Source organism: Gallus gallus, chromosome 3 (assembly GCF_016699485.2).
Source record: "Gallus gallus isolate bGalGal1 chromosome 3, bGalGal1.mat.broiler.GRCg7b, whole genome shotgun sequence".
NCBI classification, from domain to species: Eukaryota; Metazoa; Chordata; class Aves; order Galliformes; family Phasianidae; genus Gallus; species Gallus gallus.
Genome location: NC_052534.1, coordinates 46,878,822 through 46,894,001, shown reverse-complemented (window position 1 = coordinate 46,894,001; position 15,180 = coordinate 46,878,822). Strand labels below are relative to the sequence as shown.

Genomic DNA, 15,180 nt, shown 5'->3' with positions numbered 1-15,180 from the left:
ATTTCCCTACTTGAAGAGACGTCATGAGACTAAAAGAATTCCACCGAGGTGCAGCAATAGGTGGAATCTCAGAATGCATTTCAGAAATACTGTCCCAGTCTCCCTCCAGATTCAGCATTGTTCAGATCATGTTTACAAAGCTCCTCCCCAAGACAGCAGACAAAATGTAATGGATTGCAAGCTGTCCTTGCAAGATGTTCCTACTATAAGGGATACCAAAATCTTAAGCAAAGTTAAGACTTTTGGCAAGTCTGGAGTGACTGCATGCTCCAGACAGCTAGAGGGAAAAAGAAAAAGATTAAGTTAGACTCATTTCAGGAGAGATTTGAATAGTTTATTTTTGCCCAATCAGAGCCCTTCAGCATAATGACACATTCATATACACATATATGAACATTTTTTTCTGAAACATTAATGTATAATACATTTTAAATTTAAAATACCAGCTGCACAGGTATTTTTATTTACAAAAATATTCCATACTTAATTTTTTTTTTAACTTTGTTATGATGACATAGTTCAGTTCAAGTACATGTAAGTAAAATAACTCTATGCGATCTAACATAGTTGTGTTTGTAACAGTACAGTTTGCAGTTCATATGAAACTATATTTGTAGACAGATGGATTTGCAACCCTACCTAAAAATGCATATTCCAGTAATCACCCTCAGAAGAGCTAGTGGGGCTCAGCAAGATTCAAACAAAAAGAAGTTGCAATGAACAAAGAAAAAACGTACATGTACACACTAAGATATACATAAACGAGAACTGCTACACTTCAAGCATGCTTACCCACAGGTGGGCAATGTTAGAAAAATTTACTGATTCTTCCCCCCCCGCCATGATGCTGGTACAATGAAGCAGTAGCATAACTAGAAAGCAGCATGTTTTCCTAGTTCTAACCACTACAGATAGCAGAGCTCAGGTCTAAAATAACGTAGTACTGCTTATTTACAGTTCTTTTTTTAAAAGGGAATATTTAAAACATGTTCCCACCCCACGCCCTTTGCATCACCTATTAACTGAATGGTAGTGGTAATCCACATACAACTCCTTACATATTTTCAACTGAAACAGTTTAACTTCGTGTTATTTTTTTTTTGCTTGGTAATATGTAACTTAGGTACTAATGAAAACAAAAGCAAGTGTCAAAAAAACCTATGTCTGTATGACTTAAACATTTCTAGGCGTGTTACATGAAAAACCAAAAGGAATGCTGATCGACACCTTTCTTTTGACTGCTGTATGTTTCCGCCTTGTTTCTTCTTTACTAACACCAACACCTTTCAGCCTAAATCTTAGTGTAAAAGAACACAGAAACACAGTACACCCATTGGCTTGGAATAGTAATAAAATAGATTATAGATAGCACATCTTCATAACACGCGTAAGAAAGAGAAACTGGCCCAGCTTAAATTAGCTTCTCAATGAAAACTCAAATAAGACTAGTGCACTTGTTGATTCACCTACCCCATAGATTTTTTTTCCTCCCTCCCCTCCAAATATAATTCCTTTTGTCTACAAAGTATGTGAAAATTTCACGGTATGCAAGAAATTAGCTAGAATGAAGAAAACTAACAAATTACCCTGTAAACTTACAGAGGTTGGCAAGTCCTTGTCTATCTTTCCCATCGTACCCCCATGCTGAACTTCAGCTGCCATCAGTATCCCTACGGGGTATGTGGAACCATGATGAGAAAGAGGAAGGGGCCCTTCAGTCACAGGCTATAGGTTTTTCGACACACATTTGGAATACAAAACAAAAAAATGATTTACATGTAAAGAGCTGATGTATAAAGAAGACCTGAACATCAGTCAAATAAAATCTGTATTGGACAAACCTCACTTAGATTTTTTGGGAACTTAAGGAGTCCAAAGAAATATGTCTAAAAATTCTTGCATGTGATTATTTAAAATTAAAAAAAAAACCTCATAGAAATTTGGACAGCCACAGTCTGCAGCTCTTGAGGAAAAAAGGGGATGTTGTGTTGGTTATTTGAATGCACCATCTTCCCCCTTTGTACTTAGGGAAATTTTTAAGAATGTTCGAAATGGGAAATAAAAATAAGTAGGATTATTTTCTGCAAAGCAAAATGGGCTATTTGTTGTCATTGCTTAGTAATTGTATCATCTCGATATGAGATATGAATGTATTCATAAGCTTAAAACAACTTCTTCTATGGATAATATACACACTTTAAGTACTTTGACTTAAAAATTGAACATAAGTCTTTTTAAAATTAAAGGTAGAAGTGTACATATAAAAATTATTTAAAACTAAAAGTATATTCTTAAGCAGTATGTATAAATATAACAGATTTTTATTGTATTATCTAGTAACAAATCTGAAAGTGTTGCAGTAATTTATAAACTCAATGCTGACACAGGATAAGTGCTTCTCATTAGATTCTACGTTGTATATACTTGTATATACATATTTTGCTAAGAAAACACACATTCTAAATTATAGTCACATAATTAGCAAATGTGCCCAAAGGTAACCTGCTCTAAACTCTTCACTGAATGTGTGTACTTATATACAAATAATGAACCTGAACCGCACAAATGCAGAAACAAAATTAAGGAATAAAATACCATGACTGAATTAAAGTGCAGGAAAAATTCAAGTTTAAATCTTCAGGAAAGATCAGTGCTATTAATTAAGCAAGAAGGAAATTAGAAGAAAAAAAAAAAAAGAAAAGGAAAAGAGTAAACGAAAACAAAAAGGAAAAGGAGATGAACTTGCCTCCAAAATCCTCCTTTGGATGTAGCTTTCTAACATCACCTGTCATGTAAATACCACCTCAGGCAAAAATCTTTGTAAATTGACAGACAAAGAGCACAACTATATATTACTACATTTTATAACTGTTTGCTGAAGAACAAATCACTGGAGATGCCCGTGGTGTAACACTTTCAGACTTATTTGGAATACACGCATATTTACACATGTCGACATTCAGAAGTTACAATTTGGCAGGACTAAGGTGAAGAAAAGCTTCTTCAGTTTACAGTTCCTAATGAGACACACTACATATAAACAGATAGGTAGCAGCAGTTTCTTACACTTCCATCAAAAGAAATAAAAAAAGTAATAGCTCAATTGCATCTTGTAATTTTCCAGACACTCTAAAAAAGTTTCACACAACTAAAATGCTAGCGAAAAAAATCAGGGGTGCCTCCCCCCAAAAGGATTTCAATGTACTTTGCTGTACAAAAAAGTGCACCACCAAGAGCAGAATAACATACGTCTATGATCAACTTCCTTCCACAGAGAAGGAAAAAGAAACATTTTACACTGAGATTGTACATAGCCCCTGTTATTGACCAAGAACCACTGTTGTATCCATCTCATGAGCTATTCTTTCTTTAGTTTTCATTCCCAGAAACATGTGCAACAAAAGATTCAACTACGACAGATTCTATAATACCAAACAAACCTCTACTCTCCTCTGGCACATGGTCTCTCACTGCCTCATTTTTCGCTTGCTGGTGGTCAACAAATGTATCTCAATGGGAAAGTTCAGTATGCTTTTCTTCCAAGCCAAGGCCATCTTCCTTAGAATTTATAAGACAATTTGCTGCATATTTAGGCCATCTTCTCCCCCCAGAGATTAACCAGACTAATTTTCCAGGATGGTTCTGTTGTTCTGAAGTACAGTTTTATCTTCACCAAGTTAAATAATAATCGGTTATCCCAATTTATGAATGTGAGAAAAGGAAGGATGCAAAACGTCAGGTAGGATGTTCTATTTTTGTCAATTGTATGACCATAGTTTACCTGGACTTAAGACAAAATCATATTGTTTTAAACATGCATTAGTTGGACATAAAGTAGGCGGAGGCAAAAAAATACAAATGGAAAGCAGAGTTAAGTAACCAGAGCTAACATTGCCTCAATAGATATAGTAAGGAGACACCAATAAATCATAATGCCGCATGTTCAAATGGTGATGTTCAAATCTGTTAAGGTCCTTGAACTCACATGGTATTGTAGGCTTTCATACTGACAACAAAAAAATCATTTATTCTTAGCAAATGCCATGATAGATCCTCATCTATCGTGTGGCAACCCTGCCCACAGCAGGAGTGGTGATCAGATGATCTTTAAGGTCCCTTCCAACTCAAGCTATTCAGTGATAGATAAAATCATAACATTTATCAATTTGTGCTACAAAACCCAAAGTGCACTTGCTGGGATGAGTGACAAATTTTAAAAATGAATTAAGAACCATCATTAACTTTACTATTTGGCATCTTTTTATGTGCATTGTAAGGATCACATATCTACATACCTGAAAATAGGTTTAAAATACAAATTATAGCCCATATTTGGCTTGAGCAACATTTGGAACGTGTGTGGGAAAAAAACACACATAGAACGTGGTACTTGGACAAGCAGACTCAAATGATTTCAGACCATATTGCAAGAAATAACCTACAGAATGACCTACCAGCTTCTAAGCATTCCCTTTAGTAAAATAAAAACTGTCAGTAACTACTTCTGCCTTTTTGAGGAAAACATAGGCCAAATTCATTTTTCAAATGCAAACATTTATTTTAAAAAGACCTCTGGTCAACCCCACTGTTACAGCTTCAGTGCAGCAGCCACTAACACGTTCACTCAGCTAAAGTATTTACCTCACCCAACTCGATGATTATTTCACCAATTTCTGAAGTTTTAGTGGACACCTATTATTTCCCACATAACTGAAAATACTGGTATAGAGACTAAATCCAAACTTCAGGCAAGCTGCCTTTAGCATTTGGTGGGGCTGAGATAGGTACTTGTAAAATAGCTCTACAAGCAGAATTTAGAAATTGGCTGAACAATATCCTGACAATTATTAAACATTAGATGCTTGCCATTATTCATGCATCAGCACCTCCACGGTGTGTAAAAATGATTGAAAACCTGAGTACAAGATTATCTGATTTAATAGTAAAGGATTAAAGGGGCATCCAGAACTTAAGTTTTAAGCAGAACTATCTCAGCTATTTTAATTAATGGCTGTAAAGATACATTCTGTTAAAGTTCTATAAAAATTCACAGCATGAATGGAACCCACAGCCAATTCTAAACATTACACAAACTGAACCAATAACTATTTTTGGCAAAAAGAAATACGTAACTAAAGTTGAATTATTCTTACCACAATGAATATGTTACCACATTTCACATTGCACATCCATAACACAAATGAAAACTCCCAGCATGACACATTCCAGTCATATTCACTTGACTTCTTTTAATGCAAAAACTGTGTATTCTCTTGTTTTGCACTTCACAGAATATGATGTGAATACAAGAATACTAGATCGGGGTCCAAGAAAAGACTATGCACAGGTCAACTATGTATACAATTTTCAACATGAAATCTTCTGAGCTTCCAGCTTTTCTGATGAAAGAAATGACAGCAAGCTTCCACTCTTCTTCAACAATAACGGTAAATATAGCGAGTCCTAGAGAGGGTAAGCCTAAGTCAGCTACTGTCCAGCAAGACAAACAACTTTATTCCAGCTCTTGGACCCCTGATTTATTGCCTCTCCTCACAGGGAGGGTATAACACTGGCAGCAAGTACAACAGCACAAAAACTTTTGGCATGAGATATTAACACAGGATTGACCCTGAATTGCCCCTGCCCATCACACTACATTCTTCCTTTACCTCTTTTTCACATGTTCCAATTACCTGCTCTGTATTCCAACTCTCAGCTATCTCCAACAGTGAAGAAACACTCGCGTTTTCTTTCTTTGTGTGTGTTTCTCTCATATATAAAGCTCCTCAGTTAAAGCCATGACTGAGGTAAAACAGTGTGTGATTTGTGCTAGGAAACAACATTATCCAATGTTGAATACTCCTTTAAATTTCAATGTTCCTGTCAAAATTAATGAAAACCAAGATTTTTTCATCAGGACAAAATTAAATGATGTAATCAATGAGCATCATCAGAATTGGTACCACTTCTTGTCTTTGTACTTCAACATCATCTGAAAAAAAAACGACAAACAATTTCTAATTAATGTTTCTGTTAAGCACCAAAAAGTGCAATGATACAAACAAACTAGACACTTACAAAGCAGCATTACCGAACAGTGTGTGTTTGGCATGACAAATTTTCTAATGCTAACATCACTGCTGATCTTCTGGCCTCTGACAGAAAAACAATTTTGGGAGAGCAGGAAGGTTGTACAGGGGTTTGGGGCATGGAAAGAGATCTGCATAAACACTCAAGAGAATAGCTACCCTTTTTGCTAACTGAGGGAAAAACAAACGGAATCCCACACAGAGCATTACTTATATAATTCAGTGACAAATCCTTTCAGTAATGGGAAACAAGCAGCCCTTTTGGAATTCTACATACTACTCAGATAGATGGTATACTCCAGGCCACTGTGCCAAAAGACAACGTTGTTTACCTTAATATTTATTAGGAGAAACAAACTCTAAATGAAAAATGACACTGTATTCCCTTTAGACTTCTTTAAAATGCCTTTAAAGCAGAAGTCAGTTACTTGTAAAGCTTGTAACAGTCAATCAGTGTGATGCTCTCAGTTTAACACGCAGTTAAATTACCTCATGAGCATGTTTAGAGAAAGAATCAGCACTGTAAAGCATAGCTGCGGTTTTTTCTTCCAGTTCTCCTAGTTTCTGTCCTCTTTCATCCAGTGCCAACCGGGCTCGTGCTAATTCCCCAACTACACCAGATGCTGCTCCTTTGACACCTTCAATACCTCCAGGCCCTGGAATATGCTGGGCAAGACTTCTTGATGCCTTCCCAGATGCTGATTCTCCAACTAGAGGCATTTTCAAGGCAGCAAAAAGAGAGAAGTGAGGTTTCTTATCATTATTACAGAAACATTAATGTAACTAATTTATAAAAAAAGCTGGGTTTTTGCACATACCTCATCATAGACATGTATATGAATAATATTCATTACTCTGTTACTATTTAATCAAATTGAGATTTTAAAGCATATTTCACAGAGCTTCCAGGCATGTTACACAATTTTAACCTTGTCAAAACTCAGGTGTGAAATTGAAACGCTCAGAACAGTGGTGGCATCACCGTCATTAACAGAATGATTAACAGAATGGTATTGGCAAAACAGTTTTTAAACAACATAGCTTGCTTCACAGGGAGGGTGTTGTGAATTCAGCAAAGCAGGAGAACTTTGCTAATACAAGCTGTGGTCGTTATTCTCTAAGTACTTTGCTGGTATAGTAAGAGAGTATGACTCTACCAGCATAAGTTTCCTTTGGTGGAAGTTCAGGTTTAGATTCAGACATGGAACAATCACGTATTATGGCTCCCAGTACTGTAACAGACTATGTTATTAAAAAGAAAGAAACATACATAAGGAAAAGATCAGTTCATCCAGAAGTAAACACGTAATTAGTAAACTGAACAGCTATCACTCTAGTGACTGTACTGACTACATCTCCTTTGCTCTTAATGGGACATCAACCACCTTCTTCAGTCTAGACATTTTATGGAGGTATGAATCTCTCTCAAGCTGAAATGTATGCTCTACAGAAATTTGAGGAAAAGCCTCAAATTGCCTTTTTGGGTGCTGAAGTAAAATAGGGAGATGATTTGTTTTGTAGCTTTGTCTTTTAAACAATGGAATTACAGTTAACTTCTTTTTTTTTCCACCTCTAACAAGGAATGCTCAACAAATCTCATTGCAGAATTTCAGGTTTCCGATTTTATGCTTCTAAAAAGAAACAAATTTCTTTTCAACTAACACTATGAACATTTCTATTCTTGAGAAACATATCTAAAGTCATTTCACTTATTACAGGCAGATTCTGCAGTGATCCTCATGTTAAGCGCCAATACTTCAAAGACATTCCCAGATGTCCCAGTTGTCACTGAACTCATTTCAGGTCACAATTCATCCAGCTTTTCTCCCTGTTCAGTATTTTCCTTCTGACAATTTGAACCAAATGGAAAACTACAAAGCCTAAGATGGTTATAAAACCCATTTGAGAGCTCCTTAAAAATAGGTCAGAAGAGTCAACGCAATATGATGAAAACTTGTAGTGATGTAAAAAGATAACTTTTTAAGTGTGGTTTTCCTTTTCCATGAATGGGCAGTTTTTTCCTGTCCCAGTTACACTAATTAGATGTGTAACTTCTATATGCAGGTTTCTCTAATTGAACAACTTGATCAACCTTTCAAAGTATTACACGTATACAACTACAAATGTAATATTTAAATTGGAAAATGCCTCTAACTATTTGATATATACAGGCATATTCCAAATATACAAGCATTAGAAATAAAGATTAATTTTTATTGGTTATTTTGATAAATCCCCCCCCCCCCCCAAAAAAAAGGGACTGTCAGGTATCTTGTATGCTTAATAGCAATATTTCATGCTGAAACAGGAACAGTTCTGTAAAACAATATAAGTTACATTATATAATGTTTAATCTGGCAAATATATGACTAAGCAAAAGTTCATTTACTTCCCCTTGAATGTATTCAAATATTGCATACAACCACAACAAAAGACTTATTAAATCTGTATTCAAAAAGTAATGAGAAAATGATAAAGCAATAAAATCTTGGCCACATGTGAAATGTATCATACTATGAATGGAGAACTGAATGAAATATCATACAGTGCTGCCCTCTCTTTCATTCCTAAGATACAAGTCAAACAATGAAAAAGAATCTAGGAAATTAACTGAAGTATAATAGAGTTAATTTTCTTACTGTCCAAAACAGTGCTCTCTAGAAGTAGTTTCTTTCAGTTTAGCAGTATTAAGAGAATTACAGACAGTGCTATACACTTAAGATAAATAAGACTGGTTGTCCCATTTATTGCCTTATCATCCAATCCTGAATAAATGAGGTAAGGCAGTCTGTGAGAAAACAGTAACAAATTCTCTGCTATTGTTGGGAAGTTGTACAACATACAAAACTATAAAAAAAGTATTAAAGTATTTCTCCTCATTCCATTTTTCAGTTTCCTCTTTGAAAACTGAATGCACTAATAACACAGACAATATCTGGGTGGAAATAACATAATGATACAGAATTCAAAAGACTTACAGAGTTCTTCTCTGTCAAGTGACTGTGCCCCACCTCCAAAGAGGCCTTTGAAGAACCCCCTGTTTGGTGCTTCTGGTGTTTCAACAGGAGTGAAGAGCTCACCTAACATTTCCTTGGCAATGAAGAGGTACAAGAAGGCATATATCATTTCACATACAAATTAATGGAATACTCTGTCACTGTGGCCATTTATTTTGTGGATTTGAATATGAAAATGAATATTCTTTAATGTGCATCAGCCTTTGCAGTAGATAGCTAACACAACTTAGGAAGTAAAAGTAAAAAACTATTAGGAAATCTGTCCAAACCATCTGTCCTGATAGTTGCAAGCTTATAGCTCAGGAATATTTGCAAAGAAATGTGTTTGAGCAAAGCTGTATCTTCCCCTCAACTTGGGCAACACTTTTGATCTTGTTTCAAATGAACATCTTGCTTCTACAAATAATCATATGCATGGATAGCATCAAAGCAGAGCTTGCAGACTAATTCTGCTATATCTACCTTCTATACAACTTGCAGGTTGAAGCACTGTTGAGAATCTGTTCAAATTGTTAGTATCCTGACAACATAATAGCTTCCTTGTATCTTAGTATTCCCACATTATGTCTGTATGCATCTCCACCAGAATTATTTGAACAAGAGTTCTATTAACTGTACATATTAAACAAAGATACATACAAACTAAAAAGGAAATTAAGTAAGATACATTCCAAATACAAGAGGATGGAAAACAGTACAACGTAAGAGTGGGGGAAATGATTCACTCTGAGTAAGACTTGGCAGTGAGCAAAATCAAGCCATAAAAGTTGAAGCACTTAGTTTATGACAAATTTAATCATGATAAGCACTGTAAACTTAAAACTGAACTACCTGGAGGGCAGCTACATTTGAAGACAGCAAATTTGGTTTTATTCGTTACCTGAAGATTTTCACACGTTTCTTGACTGTAGGTGAGCCTCTGTATTTCAGTTGGTGAGACGAGATAGAGTGCTTGTCCATTATTGGTGAAGCAGAACGTTCTGGCTATTCGCATATTAGTGAGTGGCAGGTAATACACATCCAACAATGGCCTTAAGCTTGGCAAACTTAAAAAGAATTAAAAAAAAAGTAACAGGATGTCACATTATTTTTCTCCTCATGGTCATACAAGTACTGTATAAACAGGGTATCATTTAATACAACTAGAAAATCTACAAACATAAATATGCAGTACTCCGCGGAAGAACCTCAGAAGAGAAACTTAGACGTCTGCATCACAAATGCATTTGAAACCTTCATTTAAATGATACTCTGAGTATGTAAATCTCAGGTACACTTAGAGCTTTATTCAATAATTACTAATTAAATATTTTAATAAATATCTACTTTTTTCCCCTTCATATACAATTGCCTCTTCTCTCAAGTGATGATTTTCTTGACTAAAACTGAAAGCCAAGAGCTGTCCTTAAGAACCCAGGGAAATATGCAAGGTCAGTGTTTCCAAAGGAAAAGTAAATTCAGTAACCTCAAACGGCATTCTTATGAATTTATTCATCTGACTGTATATTTAAAATGAAATCTTAAAGCATTGTTTTGCTTACCTTGTTTGTTCTGCTTTCTGCATATATAACTGAAGTACTTACTGCATTAGGCTACTGAAGAACAGATGCTACACATTCATGCTGTAATAACGCTCAAGCTGCCAAACATTTCTCTCCCTCAAATAAATACTAAATGCAACTAAGAAGTGACTGAATGCCTTATGTCTTGATAAACAGAACCTTAAATGAACCCGTACCTCAAAAATACTCCCTGGGAAATATTTATAAAAATAGATTTCACACGTTAGCTACAAATTTCAGAATATTGCTGATAAGCAATATATTAAGCAGCTTCTGCTGCAGATACAATCTGCCTAAGATTATTATTTCTAAAGACTAAAGACTAAAAAAGCACTAAAGGGGAAAATTGAAGCTGAAACTAATGATATAGAAAAAATACCATACAAGCTAAAATAAGTTTTTTGTCTTCTGCTCTACTTCATAGTGATATTGAGACTTCTAGATGTTAGGCTGGCATTTTACAGACTGGGTTTTGTCCAAGAGCAGGAAATTCACAAAGAAAAGGAAGAAGAATAGATAACATGACTTTAGTGGCAAATTCTACAGGTAAGAAATTAAAAGCAACATTCTTCTGTAAGCACACTACCAGTGATGACACATTTGCCCAGCATGCATCTAAAATAGGAATATTCCTTGGATTAAACTAGTAAGAGGGAACTGCTTTGCCACAGTTTTTTTTGTTTTTTTTTTTCCCCTATATTACTACTCAGAATGAAAAGAGCATTCATAAACACTTAAGAAAAAGGACAGGTAAAAATTAAATAAATGACATTAGTACCTTCAAAATTACTTCTATACACATTTTAATAAAAGAAACCTCTTATTGTTTATGACTTTTTTATACTAGAATTGCTATCAATTAATTTCACCTTTGAGACATGAGCAAGCTACAGAACAAAACAGAAAGCCCAAGACATGACTGAGAAGCAGACAGGACTGTAGCAGCTGCACAAAAATATGCAGAGCTGTGGTCAGCTAAGGTCTGATTCAGGTCAGGTTTTTCCAGCAAGGAGTAAATTTATTGTTGAGACAATTTTCAACAGTTCAGGAACCTATATCATGCTTGGAATTATTTGTTGAATTATGGTAATGAGTTAAAATGATAAACTTGTTCATGTGTTAAAGGCAAAGTTAATAGGAATACATAATCAAAATATTCAGCTCCAGATGCTAGAAGTTTATCAACACTGAACTGAATGCCCATTTTAATCATATTCTTCTGGAAAAAAATTCATATAGTAAATATGTTCATATACATTACTATCCATTAGGTCTTACCTAAAAGCCATAATATGTCCATTGGCACAGAAGCATGCAAGGCAAATACTGTTACTCAATGATACTATATCTCCACGAAGAACAAAAGAAGTCTCTGTTATGTTATGCTTATAAATACAGTTCTGGGATGGCAGTGAGATAACTTTTGCTTGCTTTTCAGAACATATCACTGCATATTGGTTTTCACTGATTTCCTGAGAGGATGAGGGGGACACTGAGACCGGTCGTCGCTTTTTGGATTTCTCTTTTTCATCTTTATCTTCAGGAACATTGTGTTCTCTCCAGGGTTCGTGTGCAGGTGGGACTAAAGATCCGGTGGTATCCAGAAAAGCCATTCTCAAGATTGCCCCTTTTAGCCTCAGGATGGTTCCTAGGAAATATAAATTGAGCACACTTCTAAAACAGTCCTAAACTGTCATTCAAACTAAAAAAATACTCCTTTAAGAAGCTAGAAGAATGAAAACTAAACTAGAGCTTAGACTTGCATCTACTGAAATAGATCTACAATCTCTGGACTTAAAACATGTACAAGTGCACAAACATTCAATAAATTATTACAACAGTTTTCAAAGTTGAAATACATATATGCATACACTCCATTAACATCAATGTAAATGTATACATTTATTAGGAAAACCAAGCCGGAATGCACATTTACATTGAATTTCAGTGTCAAGTACAACTCATTTCATTCTCTCTTGAGGAGTGCACTGTGCACTCAGTATCTACCATAAATGCAATTAGTGAGAACTTTTCCTTCAAAATGGGTTCACAAACTGGCAATTTGTTTTCTTTTTTTTTTCCCCTGCAGTTTACACATGAATCCACTTCTCTAGCGTAAAATGAAAGAAAGTTTTCCTTCTCAACTGTTTTGTGTGTCCAATCATAGGCTGATACATTTCTTCTTTCACTCATTTAGTTACACACAGGTAGAAACAGGAACATTTATTAAATGCATAATAAACCATATGTATTGCAGCATTTTGCAGGGCTCATGCTGCAGATCTGATGACTCAACATACTGTCTGGTTTGTTGCCTTGTCTTTAACATAAAACGTCACTAAATCTGAATAGTGCTAATGCAAACATGGTCTAGTGATCACATCATTCACATCACTACTTCAATCACATAGGGGTGCAATTTTTCACGTTCAGATGCCAGCTGTGGGCTCGTTGTAGAGCAGAGCATCATGCTATGCAATGAAACTGTGGTAGTAGGAAAGCCAAATCTATTCCTAACAGTATATTATTCAGTTTTTATCTTTGTTTAAGTATCATTCAAAAAAAAAAAAAGTTAATGTATCATTACAACAAAATCAGTTGCTGTTTACCAGTAAAACAAAACAAGGTATCTCAGTAATTCAAAGGAATATTTCATCACTAATATTTGAACTATTGGAATATATAGCCCTTACTTTTTTTTTTTTCCCCATTATTCACTAAAATCTTCTTAAGTTGCAATTAGAAAATACTTAAAACGCACATCTCCACTGTTCAATAATAGTCATCGGCTACATGAAGGCTAGAAAGTCTACTTTTCTCAACATGTATAGTTATGTATTTTTATACTTTATGAGATCATATTATCAACTTGGCAACTTTAAAATTCTGGTAATAAAGCAAGCAACCTAGTTTATTAAACTTACTGGCTGGTAATAAAGCAGCCTAGATTATTAAACTTACTAGCTAGTACGTATTAATTTCCAATTAATTCATGACTGAGAAAAAAAATTATTAAAAAAAGCATGAAGAACAACAATACTTAGCAGACTTGAGCACCCATCTGCTTTGTACTCACCACTAGGAGAAACAATTACTGGCTGAAGAAGTCTTTGCTCTCCTCCCGGGGGTAGGTTCAGTACAATGACAAGCACTGTACCCAGGGTGGTACCGACCCACAGGCATGGAGAAGGTGATGTATCAGCCTTTCTTGTGAAAGTCTCACAGAAATGAAGAGCTGAAATTGCCTCACGTGACTCTTTGTCAATGCTAGTTACACTAGAACTCCTGGATCGACTGAAAGAGTTGTCTTTAACATCTGAAAATAAATCAGTATTAATTAGAAGAACTAATTATAGGAATTAAGAAAATTAAGACTTTATTCCAGTTTTGTTGTTTAGCATAAAATACATATATTATGTATCGTTCTATTGATTTTTATAACTATTTTATTTTTCCTTAATTGTATCTCCTGATTTGGTTTCCAGTATTTTATCCTGAACAAAGCATCCCAGCTTTGCAGAGATAGCAATTAGGTAATTTCATGAATGACTTATCATTGAGTGGACTATGTTAGAAGGGACCTTAAAGATCACCTAATTCCAACCCTCTGCTGTGGGCAGGGCTGCCACCAACTAGACCAGGCTGCCCAGGGCCCCATTCAATTTGGCCTTGAATGCCTCCAGGGATGGGCATCTACACTATGGGCAACCTGTTCCAGTGCCTCACCACATTCATGGTGAAGTTTCTAATATCTAAGTCTATATATATTTTTTTAATTTAAAACTCTCACCCTTTGTGTCCTGTCACTACATTCCCTAGAAAAGAACATGACATTTTTTATCTCAAGGTAGAAACAGCAGTTATCAATCATTGAGTTCTTTAAAAAAAACTGAATTACATACCTATCTGCCAATTATCTAATTGAGCAAATTAAAAAACATTGGCTTCCACAAAGCACACTTTAATGATTTTATGAAGATATAACTATTTTAAGAACTACAATGACATGCAGACATCCTGATAATCTGCAATGACTCTCAGTATTGTCCCACTTCAGGAAACTGTCCAGAGAAGGTCTTGGGCTATTAACATACATCTGAATTTTTAATCAGAGAAACATGTAAGGGCTACCAAACACCACTTGGAATTGGTATACAAAGCTGAAAATTTCTCTTTTGAATACAGTACAACATGGCACCAAAACTTTTCAGGATGTCTTATTCTTTGCTTAGCAAATAAGTTTCTCTTAACAGTGAATTCATATACTAACAAAAATCATCAGATTAGAAATCACGCTGCTCTATTCTAGCCATGTGCTGTCTGCACATGTGGCAGTACTTGATACATCAGCGTGTCTGAACCTATCTGTGCACTCTTTAATTAATGCTTTATTTTCACAATGCATAATTCTAAAATTTTAGCACAAGACAATCCTTACCAGCACAAGTCTGATGCATGTCATATCATGACTTCCTAAAACTAAGTTACTGTTTTGGATCTCTGGCTGGAGTA

At 35.2% G+C, this 15,180-nt stretch overlaps 1 protein-coding gene across 11 annotated transcripts in view; it reads right to left on the bottom strand.

Moving 5' to 3' along the window:
- Nucleotides 1–312: 312 nt before the first annotated feature.
- The window catches only part of STXBP5 (syntaxin binding protein 5), a 105,725-nt gene continuing 90,857 nt past the window's right edge, over nt 313–15,180 (bottom strand). For all 11 annotated transcript variants that reach the window (XM_003640994.6, XM_015284281.4, XM_015284282.4 and 8 more), the window contains 6 exons: nt 13,745–13,984; nt 11,947–12,316; nt 9,987–10,152; nt 9,068–9,179; nt 6,579–6,799; nt 313–5,992 (listed from right to left, as the gene is read on the bottom strand). In XM_003640994.6, coding sequence (XP_003641042.2) covers nt 5,951–5,992; nt 6,579–6,799; nt 9,068–9,179; nt 9,987–10,152; nt 11,947–12,316; nt 13,745–13,984 — 1,151 coding nt within the window. In that variant the 3' untranslated portion in view covers nt 313–5,950. The remainder of the gene's footprint in view (nt 5,993–6,578; nt 6,800–9,067; nt 9,180–9,986; nt 10,153–11,946; nt 12,317–13,744; nt 13,985–15,180) is intronic.